The sequence below is a fragment of the Helianthus annuus genome, chromosome 11 (genome assembly GCF_002127325.2).
Source record: "Helianthus annuus cultivar XRQ/B chromosome 11, HanXRQr2.0-SUNRISE, whole genome shotgun sequence".
NCBI lineage: Eukaryota > Viridiplantae > Streptophyta > Magnoliopsida > Asterales > Asteraceae > Helianthus > Helianthus annuus.
In genome coordinates, this window is record NC_035443.2 from 187,815,311 (window position 1) to 187,841,192 (window position 25,882).

General features: G+C 35.1%; 1 protein-coding gene and 2 long non-coding RNA genes across 4 annotated transcripts; 1 reads left to right on the top strand and 2 right to left on the bottom strand.

Annotated features, from left to right (window-relative positions):
* The first annotated feature begins 875 nt into the window (after positions 1-875).
* On the top strand, positions 876-20,087 carry LOC110896723 (dual specificity protein kinase zak2-like). The gene is made up of 8 exons (XM_035980393.1): positions 876-1,260; positions 1,440-2,403; positions 13,664-14,671; positions 14,793-14,882; positions 16,245-16,331; positions 18,890-18,982; positions 19,445-19,486; positions 19,561-20,087. Exons 2-7 carry the CDS (start codon positions 1,444-1,446, stop codon positions 19,469-19,471), a joined length of 2,265 nt encoding a protein of 754 aa, XP_035836286.1. The 5' UTR covers positions 876-1,260; positions 1,440-1,443; the 3' UTR covers positions 19,472-19,486; positions 19,561-20,087.
* Positions 20,088-20,505: 418 nt separating this feature from the next.
* LOC118484357 lies at positions 20,506-23,155 on the bottom strand. 2 transcript variants are annotated; one of them, XR_004873447.1, is made up of 4 exons: positions 22,730-23,155; positions 21,661-21,796; positions 20,919-21,011; positions 20,506-20,843 (listed from the first exon to the last, which is right to left on the bottom strand). It is a non-coding gene; the product is annotated as an uncharacterized LOC118484357 (long non-coding RNA). The 2 variants fall into 2 exon arrangements; XR_004873448.1 differs by having other exon boundaries at positions 22,738-23,154.
* Positions 23,156-24,365: 1,210 nt separating this feature from the next.
* LOC118484358 lies at positions 24,366-25,316 on the bottom strand. Its single transcript, XR_004873449.1, has 2 exons — positions 24,855-25,316; positions 24,366-24,784 (listed from the first exon to the last, which is right to left on the bottom strand). It is a non-coding gene; the product is annotated as an uncharacterized LOC118484358 (long non-coding RNA).
* Positions 25,317-25,882: the final 566 nt, after the last annotated feature.

Here is a 25,882-nt window from a genome sequence, read left to right on the forward strand (position 1 = left end):
ACCTTTGCAACAATCTATAGTAAAAAGAAAACCGTAAAATTTAAAAGGGGAAAGTGAATATGGTGCTGTTACACACCTAAGCTTAGGTGTGAAACCCACTAAAACTACGTCCTTTTGATTAAAAACCCTAAAAATTAAAACAAAACACACATTTTATCCTTTCTTTGTCCATTGAATTATCAGTATGAAGAACGCCTTTTCGTGATGCATTACACATTTATCTTTCTTTCTCAGTATCAGTATGAAGAATGCCTCTTTCTTGATGCATTACACATTTATCTTTCTTTCTCAATGTCATTTTAATCCCAGTATACAAACCACCGAAAGAAAACAAATTAGTTTTGTAATTGAATAATAACTACTTGTAAAAATACTATAGGTGAATCCTTTATACTAACATAGTAACATTAAATCCAAATTAGTAGATGGTGTAAATTGAAATAGAGCTATCACATCGTCGAACAAAAAAAAAGTCGTTGCTATACTGAAATGCAGAATGAAGGAGTTTTGGCTTAGACTGAATGAAAATAAATGATAAAAATACAAAGGATTCAATTTTACGGTATTCTGGATAATCTAAAGTGCCACTTTTTAGATTGATCTTGTGAAAAACAAAAAGTGACTACATCAATGGAAAACGACAGGAATAAAAAAGGGTGTTTTGTTTTAATTTTTAGGGTTTTTAATCAAAACAACGTAGTTTTAGTAGGTTTCACACCTAAGCTTAATGTGTGAGAGCACCATATTCACTTTCCCCAATTTAAAATTGTATTATTATATTAAATTTGGGAAATTGCAGGAAGGTACCTGCAACACTCCAACACTCGTGATGTCCTATTTAGTACCATCATTTCCCCTGCTTTTTCATTGACCAACTTTGCCTTTTACCCATCATTCCTTTCATCCTCTCACATCCTCTCACATTCATCCGGCTCCCATTCCATCACTTTCTGTTGCTGCTGCTACTATTGTTATCCACATCTCTTTCACCACCACTCGCCCCTACTCTTCAGATCTCGTTTACCGTTGTTGTCCGCTGTCTTTTCTGCTACTCCTTTTCATATCGGTTTTTACCCATCACCAGCTTCGACCTTTCAACCCAATATCCTCTCACATCCGGCTGCCCACTCGATCACTTGCTGTTGCCGCTGCAGTTACAGATCCGGCTGTTGCTGCTGCTACTATATATTATCTCCTTCTCTTTCACCACCGCTCGCTGCTACTCTTCATATCTGCTGCTCCTTTTCTACTCATCACCAGGTTCGACCCTTTTTGACAAAATGTTTGTTGCTGAGGTGGTTTTGGTAAATCAACTACACCAGAACCAGGGATTACTAACCCGGTTAACAGATTTTTTTTTCTAAAACAAATTGCTTCAAAACGTTTCCTATATAGTGTGGTTGCTGATTTTTCACTCTTTTTTTTTACTTTATAAACAGAAACATGACAACAACAATCCCCAAGTTTGCTCACTTACAAATCCCACTTGAAGACGTAGTAAAGGCCACCGACAACTTTCATCATGATAACATCATCGGAGGCGGTGGATTGGGACATGTATACAAAGGACAACTCCAGCGGTCCGGGGAGTTGATCACCATTTCTGCGCTGAGGTTAGATCGCAAGCACGGTGGAGGAGTCGTCGAGTTCTGGACCGAAGTTTCAATGCTTTCTGATCTCAAGCATCCAAATACAGTCTCTATTGTCGGATTTTGTGATGAAAAACATGAGAAGATCATTGTGACCACGTATGAGGCCAAAAATGGAAGTCTCAAGGAGCATCTAAGCAACCCGAACCTCACATGGACGCAAAGATTGAAGATATGTGTAGGCGTGGCTCGTGCGTTGAGTTACCTCCATTATGACGAGGGACGTGGCTATGGTATTATACATCTTAATATCAATAGCTCAACAATTTTATTAGATGAGAACTGGGAACCGAAGTTATCCGGTTTTAAAGTTTCCATCAAACAATCACTTAACCGAATGGACCGGGTCATCCTTTCTGAACCTATTGGCACAATAGGGTATGTGGACCCGGAAATTGAAAAGACCAAAGGTGTGACCTACAAGTCGGACATCTACTCATTCGGTGTCGTCTTATTCGAGATTTTGTGCGGGAGGAAAGCATTTGTTCCGAAGGATGCTAATAGGTTACTAGCTCCATTGGCCATACATCAGTATGAAAAAGAAATGCTAAAGGAGATAATCCATACTGCTCTGCGGAATCAAATGTCCCCGCATTCACTCGAAATATACTCAAAAGTAGCATATTCTTGCATAAATGGGGAGCGAACAAACCGTATGGATACAAACAATATTGTCAACGAACTTGAGAAAGCAGTGGAATCTCATGAAGATTTTCAACTTCAACAAGTTCAACAAGTTCAACGTTTAAATCTTGTAAGACCCATTTTTTTTTTACTTTTGCTTGGATGTTATTACTTTATTTCCCGTTTAAATTATTTTTCATTTAAGGGGCTGTTTGACAACATCTGAATGGTTAAGTGCTGAACCAGTAAGAGAGGTCTGAACCATTAAGAGCATGTATAATGCTTAAACGTTCTTTCTCTACACCACACAATATCCTTGGTTTGTCCACATGTTTCCACAAAAAAAGTCTAGAAGTCTACAAAATCACACAGATTTTTCCGATCATGCTGATCCGGCTGTTCTTTCTCTACACCACACAATATCCTTCCTCCGATCACACAAATCTTTACCACTTATCAATTTCACACGGAATTCTTTTTCTTTGGATCCCACAGATCTTTTCAATCTTCTCGGACCATGTGTAGTTGTTTAGTGAATAATGTCCCCACCCTTGGGCGTTTTCCGTCATGTGTCAGTTCAGTCAGCAAGAGGGCATTATTGGGCGTTTTTACAAAAGGGGCGTAGTGGAATAATGTTAGTAACCTGCTAATAAGAACTTGAAATCTGAAACAGAAGAAACCGGAAAAACAGAAAAAGAAATAGAAATAGTTACAGCGAAGCGGGCTTGTGTTTGACACAATTCCCTGAACAGATTCGCGATCTGTTCCCAGGATATGCCGATTCGAAGCAGTAACAGCGCACTGTCGGACTTGAACACTTGCCTATAAAAGAAAAGGAGCAATGTTGCAGAAACTGAGAGAGAAGAAGATGTGTGTTGGTGTGTCTAAACTGTTTAGCTTGATCTGGTTTTATAGCCATAGAACCATAACCGATCTCTGGTCATTATTGCAACAAATTAAGACCAAATAATGGTTATTAGTGCAGAGAATAATGATCATTATAATGATTTTCAAAACTGACTGTTTAAAACCGAAAAATAAATAATCATCAATACCATTTCAGTTTTAATTTAGTTTTTAAAACTCATTAAAAAGAAAACAGTTATGTGTCTCGAGTGCAAAAACTGCCTCATGCGGGCCCGGGTTTTCGGAGCTGTATTCGTGTCTGCAGGACGTGCGGGCACGCACGAGTTCAACCAAATTCCAGTTTCGAAACTCAATTTTTGCACCCCCCCACTGCGCGCGCGGGGGTAGGACTTGTGGTAAAACATGTCATAAGACTTCAAAGGTTTGGTCAAGGTTTCACCTTATAAAAAACCTTTCCTTCTGTTCCCACACCAATGTGGGACAAAGTGAATTACTAACTGAGACTTTCATTCACACCCCAAAACTTCCAACAATCCCCCACATGAATGGAGGTCGATCACAGAAACAACATTATTCCAATTTGATTTCAACAGTTGAGTTTTGCATACGATAGGTAGGTATTACCCTTTGAACTTTTGCTCATGAAGTGCAGCCTACTGGCTCTGAGTAGACATTGATGTCTTTGAACTCCTCTACCGTTTATGTAGACAACAATACACTTCACACAAGACTCTCCCTGACAACGTCAAGTCCTCATAGTTATGTTCGTTATGGACATGAACATGAGCCTGGTTCTGCAAGAGCCATTAAGTATTGTGCCACAACAATACCCTTCGAAGCGACCCCACTTCTCTCTCACATAGGTGATTCACTATGTATGGTTACCTTAGTCGAATCATTAAAAGCCATAGGCTTAGCCTCACACATGTCATTTTTAGGAAATGGACTAGGAAGTTTACTAAGCTTTGTAATAAACTCCCTTTTAAATACGTAGGGTTATTCCCTATAGTGACCTCACTCATTCATACAATTAGGCTTTCCTATTGAACTCAGTTCTTGGGATCTCCAGTCTTTTGAGTTAGGTTTCTATCATATGAACTTAATTTTTCAAAAGCTTCAGTCCCATTCCCAGAGACGACTTCTGAACTAACTCTTTACTTAGGCCTTTTGTTAGCGGATCCACGATATTATCCTTTGACCTCACGTAGTCAACAATGATAATTCCTGTAGAGATTAGTTGTCGTATCGTATTATGTCTACGTCTGATATGTCTGTTCCTACCATTATACATTGTGTTACGATCTCTGCCAATTGTCGATTGGCTATCACAATGTATACAAATGGTTGATGCCGGCTTAGGCCATCTTGGTATATCCTCAACAAATTGACATAGCCATTCTGCCTCTTCACCTACTTAATCTAAAGCAATGAAGTCTGACTCCATCGTGGATCTAGCAATAACCGTTTGTTTTGACGATTTCCACGATATAGCTACACCTCCAAGTGTGAATAAATACCCACTTGTTGCTCTGGAATCATTTGTGTCCGATATCCAATTTGCATCGTAGTTTCCTTCTATAACTGCTGGATATCTGTTATAGTGCAACCCGTATTCCCGAGTGTATCTTAAGTAACGAAGCAACCGGATGATACTGTTCCAGTGAATTGAACTTGGGTTGCTCGTGTATCTACTTAGCTTGCTCACAGCATATGCTAAGTCTGGTCTAGTACAACTCATAAGATACATCAAGCTACCAATAATTCTTGAGTATTCCAACTGGTTAACAGGTTCACCTCTATTCTTGGCTAGATTTTGACTTGTGTCAATGGGAGTTCTAGCTACATTAGAGTCATTTGCATTAAACTTCTCAAGAATTTTGTCCACATAGTGGGATTGACTTAAAACAAGTCCACTTTGGGTTCGTGTGATTTTAACTCCCAGAATCACATCCGTCAAACCTATGTCTTTCATGTCAAATATTGCTTTTAGCATGTTCTTTGTAGATTTTATGATTTTTTTCATCACTTCCAGCAATGAGCATATCATATACATATAGACAAAGAATGAAATATCCATCTGATGTGTCCTTCACATATACACACTTGTCACATTCATTGATTTTGAACCCAGCATCAAGCATGACATGATCAAACTTTTGATGCCATTATTTTGGAGCTTGTTTCAATCCATACAAGGATTTCACAAGATTACACACTTTCTTTTCTTGCCCAATGGATGTGAAGCCTTCAGGTTGTTCCATGTAAATTTCTTCTTCTAGATTTCCATTCAAGAAAGTTGTTTTCACATCCATTTGGTGAACTTCCAAATTTCTAATGGTGGAAATGGCAAGCACCAACCTGATGGATGTTATTCGCGTAAATGGAGAATATGTATCAAAGTAATTTAAACCTTCTCGTTGTTTATATCCTTTGATCACCAACCTTGCCTTGTACTTATTGATGGTTCCATCTGGTTTCATCTTCTTCTTGAAGATCCATCGATATCCTAGTGGTTTACATCCTTGAGGAAGATCCACTATTTCCCATGTATGATTTTGTAAGATAGCGTCTATCTCACTTTTGATGGCCTCCCTCCACTGAGGTCCTTTTGAGGAATTTACCGCTTGTTGGTACATTTGAGGTTCCTATTCTATCATATAGGTAAGAAAGTCGGGGCCAAAGGATTTCTCAGTCCATTACCGTTTACTCTTTCTGATTTCAACATCCTCAGTCTTTGATTGTTCTCGAGGTTCATTATTTGCAACCTCATTTTCTAGAATAATTTCCTCAACCGGTCCAGTGAAACTTGGTTCACTTTTGCCTAAGCATGGTAACACATGTTCAAACCATGATGCGCCCTTAGATTCTATTATGGTGCCATTACATATTCCAGGGTTCTTAGAATCATGCACAAGAAAACGATATGGACCTTAAGTGTCACGGCCACCGTGCCCGGTTTGACCCGGTCCAGGAGCCGTGGGACAGAAAACCCGTGGTATTTATTTTTACAGCGGAAGTCTTGACCGGATAGTTTTAACTTGAAAATGCCCGAGTATTATTTATTTATAATTCGGGATAAGCCCCTTAATATACAGTGGAAAAATTTCATAATTGCTTTATTTTACAAACCATGTTTACTTATTTATTTATTCAAGCCACTACTTCAAGCTTGGGAGTGCTCCATAGCACTGGTACTTGTTACTAATTCTCATGGCGGGTTTTTACCTATTTTCTGATATTCCTTATTAACTATCACTTCTTTTGAATTGGATGTCCCTACTTTCTCTTGGCTTTTTTCTAATAATCCAATCTCTCTTCTTGGGAGTAAGTGGGTTTTCATAGTGTGCCTTACAAATAAATATTCCTTCATTAGTATTCACTGAATATTTTGAGGAATTTGGTTGGGACGAGGTTCTCTTAGTCTTTTGGGCATTATCTAGTTGATGGTAAATATCCGAAAGCTTTTGCTTACCCATTCTGTACATTAACAAGTAGTTAAATAACACGAAAAGACAAATAAAGAAACAAATAATCACACAAACATGTACAGCCAAAACTGTCGTCTTTGCGACTATTCGATATATTTTTAGTAGTATGCATCCGTACACACTGATGATCTTACAACGTTTTATTTTTAGACTATTTTACAAGATTTATATTTTACTATTACTATTATTATACACTACAACCACACCACCCCATCCAATCCCTGTTAACTGGCTTTTTAGAAACGACGTTCCCTCTCGTCGTACTTCCAGGAGATCTGTTCTCCTACCTCCCGAATCCTATTTTCCTGCATCCACCAACTCCTCGCCGTAGTGGTGGAGTTCAGATAAGTTTTCGTTACTCATTGGTGGGTTTGGTATAGGTTCCGGGTCGAATTGAGGGAGAAAATTGTTAGGGTTATTCATAATGTTCTGAAATTGCCAGTCGGCAGTCCACCACTTCTCTAATGCTCCTTGCAAAGGTCTAGGGTGCATAATAGGGTCTGGAATGGCAGGTTCTAGGTTAACAGGCAGTGGGGCTTCTGCTGGGTAGTTAAAGAGAGTTTCATCGGCAGGTCCGATGATGTCACCTAGTGACAGTTTACGGTCCAGCTCTTCTTCCCAAGATAGTGGTTCCTGGTTTTGCCTGGAACTCTCACCAGTTTCTATTCCCTTTCCTTTATCTTTGGGTCTTCCTTTTTCATGGCTTTCTGTGTTGCTGGCTTCTTCCTGCGTACACACCTCCAACCTACCCACCCATGTCTCTTTTTCGCTACTTTAGGTTTTTCCTGAGGTTGGGCTTTAAATACCATAGGCTCCTCCACATCTGCCTGGTATCCAGTGGTAATACTGGTGATATCCATATCTATACTATGGATTGAAATATTCTGTAGGGCTTCTGATAGTTCGTTCATGCCGTTAGCACATACGAAGACACACACAATCCTAAGTTAACATTTTGTAAACTAAAGTTTCACAAAATCACAGAATGGCAATCAGATAAATTAAGTATTTCTAAATACTCAATTGGCTTAAACCAGTGGCTCTGATACCACCTTTTTCTGTCACGGCCCCCGCGCCCGGTTTGAACCGGTCCATGAGCCGCGGGACAGAAAACCCGTGGTATTTATTTTTACAGCGGAAGTCTTGACCGGATCGTTTAAACTTGAAAATGCCCGAGTATTATTTATTTATAATTCGGGATAAGCCCCTTAATATACTGTGGAGGAATTTCATAATTCCTTTATTTTACAAAACATGTTTATTTATTTATTTATTCGAGCCACTACTTCAAGCTTGGGAGTGCTCCATAGCACCGGTACTTGATACACAGTAGGTCACCTGAAACATGTTGTAAAATATTTTGTCAGCGGAGAAATACTGAGTGAATCATTCATTTTAATAGAAATACACGTTTGTTATAATTCACAGTATTAAGTATTAAGGGAGATTACAATGTTTCTATCAACCAATTACCCTAAATCGGTATTTGTCACTCGACTCGTTTCTGTGACTATGGTCAGATCACCCATTGGCTAACTTGTTGTCCAATGGTGACGGGAAATAAGTAATGTATACAAAACCCCACATACCGGCAGTAATTGAAAGATTACATAAACTTAATCCCTGTAATTATAACTTTAAAACAATATGATTTTGAAAACAAACTTGGTAAAAAGAGAATGACTCACATTGCAAGTTTATACGGGCAGGGTTTTGCCTAATGGTAAGCCAAATAACCTAGTTTAAACAATAATGCACACGAACCAGGTTAGTAACTAATACAACATATACGATAACTCACGAGATACAACTCTCACAACGAATGACAAAGTATAACCCTAATGCGGGCAACACTTAAACATCCATTGGATAGTTTCAATCGATCGGATATTTAATGGTAGCAGCGATCGAGTTAATACCCGGTATTATGGCAGCACCTCACTATATGAAAATATAGTTTTGGACAGTATATCTTCGTTTTCGATCAAAACTTTTGACACAGAATGAAAGCCCCTGAGCTAGGCTCTTTATAGCCTGAATTTAGGTTTCACACGACCCGAGTAAACCTAAAGGTAACATTTACGCGGCCCGCGATGCCGCCTAGTCTAGGCGTAGGTCTGGTTAGTCATGGGCTAGGTTTGACAGATGGGCTATACGTGGCCCAAATATGTATCCGGTTGAATTTTAAGTTGACGCGGCCCACGTCAGGATATGTTTAACATTTACGCGGCCCGCCTGGACTCCTAAAACTTATCCGGTTTGATCAATAAGTTGTAGCGGCCCGCGTAAGGTTAAGCTATCCCTTACGCAGCCCGCCTAAAACCCATTTTTCTTGTTTTCTTGATTTTTCAAGCTGGTTAGGGTTTTAGGGCTCCGGGTTTTCACGTATGGATAAATTAGGGACATTTTTGAAGGACAGTACAATAAGGACGGGTGTATCCTATAAATACACAATCCATTGTTTCGGGTCCTATAAGTAGGCGCTTTTGTGGCGTGACCACCACCTTGGTTAGACACCCCCACACTTTCAAGTGTTTATATGGTGGTGTCTTTCCCGTCCATAATTCGTATGGCGTTACATCTTTCTTCTTATTGGGTATCATGTTCAACACATAATTTGCCGATAAGATTGCTTCCCCCCACATGTTTTGGCTCATCCCAGAACTTATCATCATGGCATTCATCCTTTCTTTCAAAGAGAGATTTTTCCATTCTGCTATGCCATTTGATTAGGTGGAGTAAGGAGCCATGAGTTCATTTATGATTCCATTTTTTTTGCACACACATCAATGAAAGGTGAAACATATTCACCTCCCCGGTCGCTCCTTACGATTTTGATTTTCCGATTTAGTTGATTCTCAAACTTTGTTGTCTTCTTCAATGCGAAGGCGAACAACAAGATCTTCGATGGTCATTTTCTTTCGCTTATGCTAGAGATAGTTCTTGAAATCAACCCAGCTTTGTGGTAGCTTTTCGATCATAGCAGCAACTTGGAATGTCTCGCTGAGCACCATTCCTTCCGCATGAATATCATGGAGAATCACTTAAAGTTCTTAGACTTGGCTAATGACAGTTTTAGATTCTATCATTTTGAAATCCTAGAACTTAGCCAACATGAATTTCTTAGTGCCTGCATCTTCTGTTTTGTATTTGCAATCCAAAGACTCCCGTAATTATTTAGTAGTCTTGGCTTTGCAACACACATTGTAAAGCGTATCAACTGTACCATTCAAGATATAGTTGCGGCACAAGAAATCCGAATGATTCCAAGGATGAACCGCGCTCACTGATTGATCATCCATATCCCCTTCATCAACATGGGGAACGGTTTCAGTCAAGAACCGTGCTAGGTTCAAAGTGGTCAGATAATAGAACATCTTTTGTTGCCACTGTTTGAAATTCACACCAATGAATTTTTCTGGTTTCTCAACATGCGAAGTTACTGCATTAGGCAGTGGTGCAACCAAACTGGTTGTTACAACAATAGCAGAAGTCATGACTGCAGAAACAGCTGTGTTCATGGGCTGGGATTCCATTCTGAAAAAGAAAAGGAGACAGGAACAATCGGGAATATAATTTGTTTAAGTTTGTTAGTAACCTGCTGATAAGAACATGAAATCTGAAATAGAAGAAACCGGAAAAAAAGAAACAGTAACAACGAACTGGGATTGTGTTTGACACAATTCCCTTAAACAGATTCACGGTCTGTTCCCAGGGTACGCCGATTCGAAGTGGTAACAGCGCATTGCCGGACTTGAATACTTGGCTGAAAAAGAAAAAGGAGCAATGTTGCAGAAACTGAGAGAGAAGAAGATGTGTGTTGGTGTGTCTAAACTGTTTAGCTTGGTCTGGTTTTATAGCCATAGAACCATAAGCGATCTCTGGTCATTATTGCAACGAATTAAGACCAAATAATGGGCATTAGTGTAGAGAATAATGATCATCATAATGATTTTCAAAACTGACTGTTTAAAACCGAAAAATAAATAATCATCAATACCATTTCAGTTTTTAAAACTCATTAAAAAGAAAATAGTTATGAGTCTTGTGCAAAAACTACATCACGCGGGCACGCACGAGTTCAACAAATTCCAGTTCCGAAAATCAATTTTTGCAACCCCCCCCCCCTTGCGTGTGCGGGTAGAACTTGTGGTAAAACATGTCATAAGACTTCAAAGGTTTGGTCAAGGTTTCACCTTATAAATAACCTTTCCTTTTGTTCCCACACCAATGTGGGACAAAGTGAATTACCAATTGAGACTTTCATTCACACCCAAAAAACTTCCAACAAATAATGCCCAATAATGCCCCAACCAATCATTACAGAATCATTATTTTTTTAATTTAAAAACTAATAATATTTCATTAAATAAAAAAATTACAATACTAAAAATGAAAAAAATAAAAACGATCATACTAAAAAAGATAAATTAATTTCCGTCTTCGCTTTCGTCATTCTCGTCATCTTCGTCTTCCTCAGCTGGGATATACTGAGTCGACCATGCGTGTTGTACCAGATCAACCGTTAACGTGGAATGCTGGGGTTCGTAACGCAATTCTCGTGCATTATTCCCTCTTTCTTCCATTGACGCTTGCGGATGCTCCTCCTGAACGGCGTCCGGTACATAATTTTAGCATATCGCCTTTCCTTCGTCTTCCAAAATCATATTGTGCATGATTATACAAGCGTACATAGCGTCTCTCATTTTTTGCTTGGTTCATGCACGACAAGGATTTCTCAAATATTGTCATGGTTGTTTAAGAACCCAAAAGCATCTCTCAATGTCTTTCCACGCAGACTCTTGAACCTTTTTAAAGTGTGCTCTTTAGTCCAAAATTCAAACCTTTTGAATCTGGGTCCCTATGGTTTCACTATTGTTGCCATTTTCATCCAAAATCAAAATCTGGTCAGATTTTTCAGTTAATATTCAGTTTTTTTGTCCTTTTTCTCCATTTTAATGAAGGGTAACATGGACTTTTAACGTTTAAAATGGTCAAATTTAAAAAAAATTGACCATTTTGTCGTTCCTTAAAAGCGAGGAAATAGACAAAAAAGTTGGATGTTAACTGAAAAATCTGACCAGAATTTGATTTTGGATGAAAATAGCAGCAAAATTGAAACCACATGGACCCAGATTCAAAAGGTTTAAGTTTTGGACTAAAGTGGCAAAAGTGACCAAATCTCATGAACCATTTTGACAGTTTACTCATCTTTCTAATTACCAAGGATTGTCCTAATTAACTTTATATATTAAGTGGAAAATCGAGACCATAGATTGGGTCAGATCTGGGTGGGCCTAACCCAAGTTTGAAAAAAAAAAAAAAAAGACAATACTAATTATTTTTATCTTACATTCTAGTTTATTAATTGGGTCCTAATAATCCCACACCCCAAAATCTTAATATCACATCACTACATTTATGCGGGCCGTATAACGTTATACAAGCCGTATAAAATAAATTGACATTACAAATAGTAGGTCGTATAATGTTATATGGCTCGCATAATGTTATACGGCTCGTGTATAATTTAATACAAATTAACCTATCTTGTCTCATGTATAATTTAAAAAACTGTTTGACTATATTAATAAATTATTAAGCTATATTGATAAATGTAAAAGTTTTTTAATAAAATGCTAAAATTGTTTAATCACGTAATATGGTTAACTATGAAAAATATTTAAACTCATACTTGGGTTTACATTTAATTATTCTCCATAGTAATTTAAAGTTTGTTTCAAACACATCATGTTGTCTATCTTAATACCTTAAAATCCGCAGCTTCTACATTTTTCGGCAATTTAATTCGAAAGTAACATTATTATTACAATTATAAATATAATAGAATTGAACAGTTTTTAGTAAGTTTCATCACAAAAAATAGCATTATCATTATCATTATAATTTTAAAAATATATTTGAAATAGGAGCGGATATTAAGGTAACGATTTTAAAAGAAGCAATAATAAATTATATGATATTAACAGGATTTAAAAAATAAAAAAAATCAACTTTGAGTAGAAACGATTTTTGCAGGGATGATATGATTTTGACACGTAACATTCTTTAACATCGTGTATTAAAAGTAAGATTTGTTCTTCTAAAAGTATAGAAAACTTGTACGTAAATTTTGTTACGATGTAATTTATATTATTTATTTTGCATTAATAAGAGTATTCACAATGGATTTCTTATATTTATTTGAATGAGATAATTATATTATAAGGATTGGTTGTGAGTGGCTGTGAATGAATTATAGAGAAAATGTTATTTTTCATCTATAAATATACGAGAATACTATTCACCTATTATAACTTTTTTAATATTTTGTAAGTAATTGTGAGTGAAGGGAGGAGAAAATGTAATGATAAATGTATTAAAAATATTTTTTAATTGGAAGGAGAAACAAAAATTAATGATTTTTAGTGTAATTATATGGATAGGGGAAAAGAATTCAAGGTGAATGCTCTAAGATGTAAACAAATATGGAAACCTATAAATATTTTAACGGTGTACTATTACGCTAAAAGTTGGAAAAATAGTATATAATAACGTTATCTCCAAAAAAAAAAATACAATACTTCTTAAACTTAAAAGATAATAATAACAATAGTAATAAAAGATAATAATAACAATAGTAATAAAGATAATTAATTTTTCAAAAATTCAAATTGAAGGAGATGAGTTTGATTAAATCTATTAATCCATTAAAGAAAATATAAACAAAAGGAGATGAGTTTGATTAAATCTATTAATCCATTAAAGAAAATATAAACAAAAAATAAGAGATTGTGGGAGAGACTGGTATCTGAGATTAAATGGAGTCTTTTATTAATACTTAGATTAGATTAGATTTAGATTTAGATTAGATACACATATTATACATGAACTTCGAAATAGAAAACAATTCAAAGTCCTCTTTATTTTCTAAAGGGGTCAACAAAATAATGACCGTTTCTTTTTAACTTTGTTATGTTTTCTAACAAGTATATATAAGTTATGACCTTTTTTTCCTTTGTTACATACATGTAGATAGAGAACTTGAAACACTTGAAGATTCATCTTCGTGATATAAAATTGGCCACGGATGATTTTTCAGACACATACAAAATTGGAGAAACAACATATTGTAATTTGTATAGAGCAACTTTTGATTATGAAAAAACTTCTGCCATAGAAGCGATGAATAAAGGTGAACCACTCAAGGGACACAATATTGTACTTATAAAACGCATACTTTCTAGAGACGACGAGCAAGGAGAGGGGGCATTTTTCACAGAACTTGAAATGCTTTCTAGTGTTAAGCATCATAACATAATCACTCTACTTGGATTTTGTGTTGAAGGTTCGGAGATGATCCTTGTCACTGAGAATATTTCCAATAGATACCTTGGTGATCATTTGGGAAACGTCAATGACATGCATATTTTGACGTGGGAAAAACGTTTGAAAATTTGCATTGATGTTGCACACGCATTGAACTACCTTCACTCAGAGATGGATGCCCAAAAGATGATAATAAACCGTGATATAAAGAGTGACAACATTGGGTTAGACGAGAATTTGAGGGCAAAGATTGTTGAGTTTGGGCTTTCTGTATTCTTGCCTCCAAATCGAAATGGTGAAGCTCTGCATCTCACAAACATTGTTGGCACAAATTACTACATAGATCCAGAATATGAGATGAGTGGTACGCTAAAAAGAGAGTCAGATGTTTATAGTTTTGGAGTAGTTTTGTTGGAAATTTTATGCGGAAGACTAGCCTATTACCCGATTTACCATAGGGAGGGTGACAAAGGGCTAGTATCTATGGCAAGACAAAGTTACAACACTGGAACACTAGAGAACATAATAGATCATATAATAATGGAAGAAATTGGTGAAAGCAGTTTTATTCCTAATAAAGGACCCAACAAGGGTTCTCTGGAAATATATATTGAAATTGCAAATCAGTGTGTAGCAGAAAGTCAAGACGAACGTCCAACTATGAAAGTCGTCGTTAAGGAACTTGAGAAAGCATTATTTTTTCAAATGAGCCAGGTAACATATATATGCATTATTTTTTCTTAGTATTCTTTTTATTTGCTTCACCAATATAAAGTTTTTATCATTCATTTCTAGCTTTTATAACTAATTCCCTTCCTAAAATAACTGCTTAAAGGAGGATCGAGTGCAACGCCCAGAAATAGACCACGTTGTCAGTAAACTTGAGAAAACATTGGAACTTCGGTTGAATGAAGAGAACAATCATGTAAGACATTTTATTCTTTTCTTTTCACCCACCTCATATCATTTTCTTAGGTTTATTAATTTATGCTTACTTTTGTAGTTAGTAATTCGTGTCAAAGGAATAGCCGAGAAATACAATTGAAGGCCCATCACAAAGTGTTTTAGAATAAACTCATCATCAAGATATGCACTTAAAGTTAAAAGCAAATCACAATTGTTTTCGGAAGAAGCCGAATATGAATTAAAATTTGATGTTAAATCTCCGAAATTAGGATAGGCACACATTTTTTGCCTAAATATGAGATGAAAAAATAATAAATGATTTTAAATATATTTTTTTTTTAATTGAAAACCAGTCAAACACAAATCTTAATAAATGATGTATAATATCTACAAAATAATAAAGTATTACTATACTAAATAAACACAAGGTAATTAATTAATAATAACAGTAAAGTATATTCTTTGAAATTGTAAATCATGGGAGAGGCTTAAGTAAAAGAATTGTAGTTTTAGGAAAGAAGAAGGCTGTGACATGTGAAAAAATTGAAAAAGTAAAGGGGATGTGTATTTTGTCAGTCCTATCTCATCTTATGGTTTTCTCTTTCCCTACATCTTTAAAACTCACTATCTTTAAAACCAGTCATCTTCAACCTTTTCTTACCTTTCTATCTCTATGATCACTACATCATAGTGCAATTTTTGTCATCAATCAATTACTCAAACACTCAATCAACGTGTTCAACTTTTTTTACAAGCCCAGTTTAATTTCATACGATTTCTTATTTTTTTCAAGTGATTTTGAAGTGAATCACTCTATTCGGTTGATTCGATCGTTGATAAGTGTTTTTAGCATTCAAATTTCATCAATCGTTGTAATCATTGTTGTAAGCATTCAAACTATTCTTTGGTTGTACAATTTCCATTGATGTTCGTTGGAAAATTCTATTAATTATGTGGTTGGCTACATGTACACGAAAAGTTTGAGTTTACCTATTTTTAAAGGTAAATTTCATTCACCCCAACCCCCTAAAAGAAAAAAAGGGGCAACAAAAACACGATGAGGTAAACAAAATCAAAAACTATACAATCTTAAATTTACACCAATCGCGGACTAAAACTTCGACCTATGTTTGAACAAAAAAAAAACAAGGCTTTTGATTTCATCGATAATCTGCTCCACTTAGATTTCCTTGTTTGAAAACCGTTTCTTGTTCATTGTCTACCATATACACCAACATAAAAGAACTGTACCATAAAAAAAAATTATACATTAGTAGGAGAGTGTGGAAAATTTGAGTTATTAGTAATTTCTAATTTTGCCAACAATTTATAGTTTCTAATTTTTATAGCTAATTTTTTTCCTTCATAATATTGCTTAAAGGAGGAGCAAACACAACGTCCAAATACGGCCCAAGTAATTGCTAAACCTAAGAAAGCATCAGAGCTTCGATCAACGCATGACATACTAGTAAGACCCTCATGTTTTTCCTTTCACCATTCTCTTATATTAATTAGTTGAACTTATCCCGATGAACACACAAGTTGGTTATAAATATATTTAAAAGATATAAAATGTTACATAATTTATTAAGGATATCCATGAAATCATAGAAGTTATATATGATCTTTACTAAAGGTAAGTGATGCAAAAAATATATAGTTAATAGGTTGTGTGTATTTATATAGGTCAGGGATGGGATTGGTACAGTACCTGCACACATACTCGTACCGGTACCGAAAATACCGGTACCAAATTTGAACAAAATTGTGTACCAAATATATAGATACGGTACGAGTACGAGTACGAGTATGGGTACTGGTATGGGTATTTTTGGTACAATACCCGCTTTAGTACCAATTTGTTTTTATTTAGTTTTTGAGCACTTGTAGGAGTACTAAATAGATAAAATTGACATGAGTACCAATATAGTACGAGTACCAAATAGGTAAAATTGATACGAGTACAAATACAAATACGATACGGATACCATATAGGTAAAATCAATACGAGTACTATAAATACCATAATACGAAATAAAACATAATACAAAAAAACTTTTAAAGGTCTACATAAAATTCATAAAATTCGGTACCAGTACCCACTTTTTACCCGTACCCGTACCAATAATGAAAGTACCGAATACCAAAATCAATAAAACTGGGTACCAATACATGTACCAAGTACCTAAAATCGGTACGGGTATGGGTACGATACAGGTACGGGTACGAGTACGAGCATTTGGTAAAAAAAAGCCCATCCCTAGTATAGGTTACGCGGTAGAAATCTAGCCAGTATCACCCTTTTAATCTTTTATACGACACGTATGTGAAGTCCAGAAACCCAGTCTTTAATCATTTAATCAATCCGTTGTTGCCCATTCATATCACTGGTTAATAATATTATACGGGTTCTAGGATAAAACATTTTGGGTTATAAAGTTTTACCGCGGGTGTTGGTGACTCAGGTCGGGTTTGCCTTGATATTCCACCACATTCACAACCGAAACTCATCACCTTAGCCTCCACATAATTATAATTTCTAAATCTTATTACTAATTGTTTAATATTTTTTTATTCACCCCATATAATACAAGGGTCTTTAACCTTATATATATATAATCACGCTAAAATGAGAACCAGCTCGAGTTGTAAGAACCACGGTAACAATTTGATACGGATCCAAGTTGAACCAAATTTTCTTTTCATAAACGTAGATGCATGTATTATAAGCACATTTGTAAAAAAAATTCAAAAAAAAATGTCGTGTGTGTAGTTTTGAGCAACACAAGTTTGTGTTTACGGGCATCGTAAATTTTCCGGTTAGAAGATTTACGGTACCCGTAAACACAAACTTGTGGTGCTCAAAACTACACATACGACATTTTTTTTTTGAATTTTTTTTACAAATATGCTTATAATACATGTATCTACGTTTATGAAAAAAAAAATTGGTCCACCTCGCCCCGTACGGTGTAGTTCTCACAGTTCTTACAACTCGAGGTGGTTCTCATTTTAGCGGTCCCCTATACATATATATATATATATATAGGGGAAGGTTTATTTGGGAAGAAAATTTAATTGAGAAGAAAAAGAACAAAGGGTAATTTTGTAAAACATTAACTAGTTTTTCACTTATCTCATTTATTATCATTTTTAACTAATTAATTAGTCATAAAGACTAGTATCCTCCACACTAACTTATTTTTGCCTACACACATCAAAAGTTATCTTACAAATTTCGAAATTCACCCTACACCTTAAAATTTATCCTACACAACTCATAATGTATCTTACACAACTCGTAATTTATCCTACACTTTAAATTATTTTATTTCATTTTTTTGAAAAAATATACATATTGAAGATAAGTTACAAAAAAATTAATGTAGTTAGCTATTAAAGAGAAAGACTACAAATTAATGACATATGTATATTTACCAATATACCCTTATTGTAACATAAAATACTTATATTAAATGAAATAAAATAAAGCATTCTTATTGGTTGAAATCTCTTCTTTTTTCTTCTTACAAAAAATTTCTTCTCATTTGAACTCTGCGCTATATATATATATATATATATATATATATATATATATATATATATATATATATATATATATATATATATATATATATATATATATATAGGGCAAGGATAAATTGAAAACCCGGTTGAGTTGAATAAACCCTGAAAACCCATTAATCACCATTGATCAAACTAAATAAATGGGTGAGATTAAGTTTGGGTCATGTCTTTCTTTAGTTACAATTTTCAGTATTTTTTAATACATTGATTGTACATTAAGGGTAATATGGGAAACATATTTTCATCTCTTACAAGAAAGAAAAAAGTCTGCATATGCACAGACCTCTCATTTCAAAACTTCAAAACATCAAACCAAATTCTCTCTCTTCCAAAAATCTTCATCAAACATTCTTGATCTATACCCAAATCAACGAAGATGTTCAACTATACCCACAATCACCTGCCAAAAATCGCTTAAGATCTTCATAATCGCCGTAGAATATCAAAGATCGCCAGAGATATTCAACAATCACCGGAGAATTTCAACGGTCACCGCCGGAAATAATCAAGCTAAAAACGACGGGATTTCAGGTGCGTCGCTTCTTTGATGACTAAAATTATCAACTTTGTTTTAGCTATACAGGATTAGGGAGTTTTAAAATTGAGATTATAGGGTTTTTTAAGACTTTTCAAAATGCTCAATTCCTTTATACCCATTTGGGTTTTCTTAATGGCAGGTGCCATTAGGGTTTTTTCTTTGTTTCAAATAATCTCACTTGTTAAAAAGAAAGTTGATAATTTTAGATAATTATGAATTTTCTTTTAGAAATACATATTTGGGATGTGTAAAAATAGAGACTATAAACTTTTAAACAGTTTTTAAAGTGCTCGGTTTCTTCATACATCTGGCTTTTTGTTAATGACAGGGTAGCATTAGGGGTTTTGGGGATGAAAACATGATCAATTGTGGTGGGGGGGGGGGGTCTGATTCGTGTGTTAATTTTGATTGAGAAAAATAGACTATATAAGTTTTTTATTTGGTTATTTTTTCAGTGGACAGCAAAGCAAAGAAAAGTGTGAAAAGGAAATTAATAGGTATGTACACACAACTTGTTTCCTTGTTTATAAATTATGTAAACCATATCTGAAAGTTGGTGTCTTAATTTCAGTGGACAGCGACTCAGCGATGTGGTTAGATGAGGCACTTTTTGATGTTGACTGGGGATCATTTTACTTCACTACACAAGTTACCCCTGTCAAAAACTCTTCATCTGTGGTGCTCGCTGACCAAGCTAAACCAGTCAATGCCACCTAAGAGAACCCTCCGTCAGTTGATCCAAAGACTACCGATGATCCCGAAGATGATCCTATAGATGATGATTACTCTTGTTACTCTCCAAACACTCTTGTCTCGTGGGCCAACCACAACCCGTGGGAGAGTGAGCTTAGCCAAGAACCACTCAGCACTGAAATTGAATTTGGCACTCCAAGATCGTTTCTTGACTAAAAAGTGGTGTTTACGTGAAGTTACTAGTATGTGTATGAAAAAAAATGTGTCCTAATTTTCCCTCTCTCATGCAATATAGGGGCTACTTTCCTTATCCTATGTTGTTTACCATATCTAGTGTTAAAGTTATTATGTACTCAACTATTGTGTTAAATCTATGTTTTTCCAATCTATGTTATTCAAAAAAATCGTGTCGTTATTATATGATTTAAACAAATACTGACTTCTAACATAACGAAAAACTAAAAAAAAGTTGATATCTTAAAAAAAAGCTTACACAAGTTACACACTTTAGGAAAAAATAATAAATAAAAAAGAGTCACGTGATCAAATCTAAAAAAACATACAACGTTGTCGTGAAAAAAAAAAAGATATTTAAGCAACCTTCAACAAAAGCACATATCAAACACACATAGAGCAAAAATGTACAAAAATCTCAGTGAAAAAAAAAATGTAACACGGATACAGCAAAAATGTACAAAAATCTGAGGCAAAAAAAATTGTAACATGGTAAAAACATAACCAAAAAATCCATAACATATAAAATTTTCAGATTCATCACAGCAAAAGTCTACATAAATCTGAGGGAAAAAGAAATGTAACATGGTAAAAACAAAACCAAAAAATCTACAACATAGAAAATTCCCAGATTCAACCAAACATCAACAAGTACATACTACAAATGTCATTAACATACTAACAAGGATAATCCAACTAAGTACCACCTATTTCTTAATCACAACAAACAATGCTAACAAGTAAGCTGCCAATCACTAACGCTAATATCAGTAACCATATAACCCTCTTCTTCTTCCGAATTTCTTGCTCACGGACAAACAGTTTAGCTTGCAGGTTGTTGATTTTCCTCAAAAGACCTGGTATGATCCTTATTGACCGTAGGCACATCAGTGGGTCGACCCAACCAATGAAAGGGTAGTTGCTGGGCTACATTAAAATAATGGGGATAAAATACGATTAGAACATACATTTACTTATTAAAACAGGGTTCGAAATTTTTACCTTAAACAGACATGAATAGAACCTTCTTCCTGGGTTGTCATCTGTCCATGATGTCCGGATGGTAGCAGTCCTCCCACATGAACACCTTTTCATCTTTTTTGAGAGGTAGATGAATTGTAAAGAAAAAATAGAGATAAGAAAATCATATATTTGAATATAGTTGGAGATAGTTAGAAGCCTATAGTTGGAATGATGTATCTAACATGAAACCTAACAAACTGATGCATTTTACTGTATTGTCAATACAAGTTTAACACGTTTTGCTACAATGCAAACAAAACATGGTGATACATTTTTTGATGTCACCAAAAAGTGTAGATGCTGGTGCATTTTTTTATGTGTTCTAAAAATGTAATCTCGAATGTTTTTCTCTTCCAAAATATATAAAAACTTAATACAAGTGTAACCACACATGTTTTTACCTTCTACAAAATATAAAAGCTTGTTTCATAAAAACAAAAAATAAAAATGGGATTGTTAATACAAGTTTACCACATTTTTAACCAAACTAACCAACACATCATCTGTTTTTTTTCCTCCTCTACCAATAAAAAAACTAATAATAACAAACTACAAACATTAAAAAAATTTGTAACCATAACTAATGCAGCAATTTAGTTAAAAAAAAAAAAAGAATGAACTATAAACGTTTGTAGGTCAACCTCTATAATCTGTTGAGGACACATTTAACTGCTATAATCAAATTTATTTAAGCTTGAATACATGAAAATGAAGAACCAACCTATGTAATCCGAGCCTCTTCTGAAATTGAGTCTTCATGCTCTTTGGTTGCCAATTTGAAGTCAACCTCTACCTGTGGCTTGACTTGATTCGAGCCTTTAATATTTTCTCAATTCCCATTCCTCCCAATCTGTAAACTGAAAAATAAACAAAACAACTTTAAAAAGTCAATAGCACTAAAAGTAATAATATAGGATTCATCTGATGTTCTAAACAAATTAACAACCTCAAACCAACCTATTCTAAAAGTAGATAACAAAACATTGTGAAACCAACGGGGTTACTTTGGTCTGTTCAATCATTTTACCAAGTGTTCAATTTCAATATATGATTTAGATATGTAGAACAAAATACCAAAGGCCATCATCTGATGTTCTAAACAAATGAACAATCTGAGATCTGCTCCAAAACACTACATAGTTAAACACTGAAAACAAAGTTGTTTCGAAAATTGAAACAAAAAGGGGCATCTTTCATTGAGGTATTAAAACAAACACCTGGTGTGCATGTAAACTCAGTAGCTAAAATCTCTTCCAAAACAAAACTAGCAAACGTACAACAGCACAACATACATCCCCAATTTTACATCTATGGACTGAACACGAAACACTTCACAAATCAACCGCAAAACAAAAATATGAACAAGAAAACCCTGGTCACAAATAGCAGAAATCTACAATTAATAACACAATAAACAAGCACATTTGTAAACTAGCACATTTGTTTCATCTAACAAAATTTACTCTATCTTTATTATACAAAACTCACTTTGCTTCATGATTGTATCAAGAAAAAACTACAATTAATAACAATAAACAAGCAAAGTAACTTCGATTTAATTCAATAAACAAGAACTTAAAACAAATTGTTTCGATTTGTTTAGGAATCTGCAACAAATTTTACACAAAAAATTGATAAAATCAATAATAAAAAGCAAGAGATATAGAAAACAAGAACTTAAAAACCTTCATCTTCTTGAACAAAAAATAAAAAAGTTATAGATCCACAAAACACAACAAAAATGCAGAGTAAAAAAATTGCAGATTTGCAAACAAAGCTTAAAAACATACATATTCACCTTCTTCTTGAACAAAAATTTCGAACAAAACCCTTCAGCCTCCTTAAAAACGTAAAAAAGTGTGTAATTTCACTAGATCTTTGCCTGGTTCGAACTCAAACCTTCAGCCTCTGTTCGAGATCTGGTTCTTCATCACCAAAGTTTAGATCAGATTTTCTCTAATTTCTGGTTGGAATAAATGATATGTGAGAGAAGATATGTGAAAGAGGAGAGAGATTATACCAATGTAATTAATGAAAAGCTTGACAAGAAGAAGAAATGTTGAAAGGTCTGCGTGTGTGCAGACTTACACATCAAAAGGGGTCACACAAATCTCAAAAGGTAAAGAAGGAAAAAGACGGTTATGCCCTTGCCTACTCTTAATCTAAATTCATACGTGGATCAATCCTAGCCACATGTTTGAGTTTTCAGGGTTTAGTCAACTGGAGTGGGTTTTCTCCTTATAATTAGCCTATATATATATATATATATATATATATATATATATATATATATATATATATATATATATATATATATATATATATATATATATGGGACCACTAAAATGAAAACCACTATGTAAGAACTGAGAGAACCACTTTTAGCCTTTAGATCAAGAAGATGGATGAATGAGATTGAAAGTAACAAAAATTAATATTAAATACATTTTGTCTTATTATTTCTTTAATATTTTAATTCAAAAGGGTATTATAGTAAAAAATACTCTATTTTGTCTTTTGTCTTTATTATTTTTTATTAGTTTTTTGTTTTATTATATTACCATTTATTTTTTAAGAAGAAATTTTTTTATTAAAAGCATTTTTTTTAATTCAGATTTTTTTAACAAAAATGAATTTTTTTTTGCCCGCCGGTTTTTGCCGTCCCGTTTTACCGCGACGTTTTTTAGGTCCCTTTTTTTTCGCTGCGTTTTATGCGCCTCATTCACGCCTCTTGTTTTTTACACGCCGTTTTTTCAAGCGTCGGTTTTTACACGTTTTTTTCCGCGCCGTTTTTATGCTCCGTCTCCGCCCAATTTTTTTACGCCCCGTCTCCGCCCAATTTTTTTATGCTCCGTCTCCGCCCAATTTTTTTTACGCCCCATATAGCCCCGTTTTTTTCACGCCGTTTTTACGTTCCGAACGGCCCATTTTTTGTTTCAAAAAAAAAATTTATGGTTTACGGGATAAATATTTTTAGCTCAATTTTTTACGTTTTATGTTTTACGTTTTATGTTTTACGTTATACATTTTACGTTTTACGTTTTTATGTTTTACGTTTTTACATTTTACGTTTTACGTTTTTAGGTTTTACGTTTTTACGTCTTATGTTTTACGTTTTTAGGTTTTACGTTTTACGTTTTTACGTTTTACGTTTTTACGTTTTACGTTTTACGTTTTAAGTTTTACGTTTTACCTTTTACGTTTTACGTTTTACCTTTTACGTTTTACGTTTTTACACTACATTCTACCAACTCAAACCGAGACCGAACCGCAAGACTCGAACCGAGACCGTTTTACGTTTTTTCGCTTTACATTTTATGTTAAACTATTTAGATTTTACGTTTTTACGGAAAACGGACAGAGTTTCCTCTGTTTTTGTAATAAGCCGACAACTCAGGTTGTCATTATCTTTTCAAAACTCAACAATTTTCAACAATATAAACATAATATATAAAATTTCTATCAAAATACCAAACGTAACAAGTTATTAAAGTATCGTTTCGACCCAAACCAAACCCCGAAACTGACCAGAGTAGCACCGCGACGAGCCGAAAACCCACCCGCTACTGAACTGTGTCACCGCCCTGTTTTCTTGTTGAACCGAACTTGAACCGACTGAACCGTAACTGACCTATGTCGAACCGGAAATGAACCAAGATCCGAGCCGAAACTGAACTGGGCAAACCCAAAATAATCCCCTGACACACAACTGAACCAACGAACCCTAACCCCTAACGATCTGCGGTTGACTTCAGTTGACCATCCAACAGGCCTGCCGTGACGTAACCGACGCCGGCCAACAGTCATAACCATTAACGTCATCATCGCTCATCGAACATCATGACCTGAAACGATAACCACAACGGCCGTAGAACATGGATTCAAGAGAAAAAGAAATGTTGTTTTAGAACTTACCGGAGAAATCCTAAAGAAATCGGGCTGTCGGCTCGAATTTGACCGGCGCCGGCGACCTACGCAGTGAGCCCCCACCGCCACCGCCTTCAGTGGCGGCGCATCCGCCGTCAGGCTCCCTCCATAACCCCGATACTTCTTTCTCTCTCTGTTTTTCTCCGTCTCTCTGTTCGTCGTCGTCGCCGCCGTGGGTTGTCGCTGGAAACAGGGGGTGTTTTGTGCCCGGAAACAAGGGGTGTTTGTGTCGCCGGAAACAGGGGGTGTTTTTTCGCCGTCGCCGCCATGGTGGCGGTGTTGCTGCTGCTGTTCTCCGTTGCCACCGAGACTTGGTGGTGGTCAGATTTGTTTCAGGCTGTTGGTTGAGAATGGTATTTGAAGGTCTTATATTTTCATGTGTGAGTGGTATTTAAAAGAGGCATCTCGATTTGTTACTGCTGTTCTCTACTAAAGTGAAGAGAGAGAAAGATTAAAAGAATTATAAAAGAGGAGGGAGACATATTTTTCTGGTAGCATTAAATGAAGAGAGAGGGATGGATTTGATATTTGGGGTAAAAGACTAAAATACCCTTTTTGTTGGCATAATTTGATTGGTTGAGAGTGGTTTTCGTGGTTTTTACAACTGGGGTGGTTTTCATTTTATCGGTCCGCTATATATATATATATATATATATATATATATATATATATATATATATATATATATATATATAAGGGAAAGTTCAAGAAAAAAACTGCTTTTATTGCGAGAACTCGAAAACTCGTAAAAAAGCTTAAAAACACAACAAATATATTTTTTTTTTAACATTTTTAACTGTAAATCTAGCATTTTTAGAATACAAAAAAAAATTAATAAATTTGTATTACACATGTGCAACACTACAAAAAACACCTAAACCGGCCAACCCCCCCCCCCCCCCCCAACCCCCCACCCCCCAAAAACCTAAGGTAAAAGAAAATTTTAAGGATGGGCCAAGGTAAAAAAATATAGGATACCACTAAATTTTTCTTCTAGATCCACCACTAGCCAACAA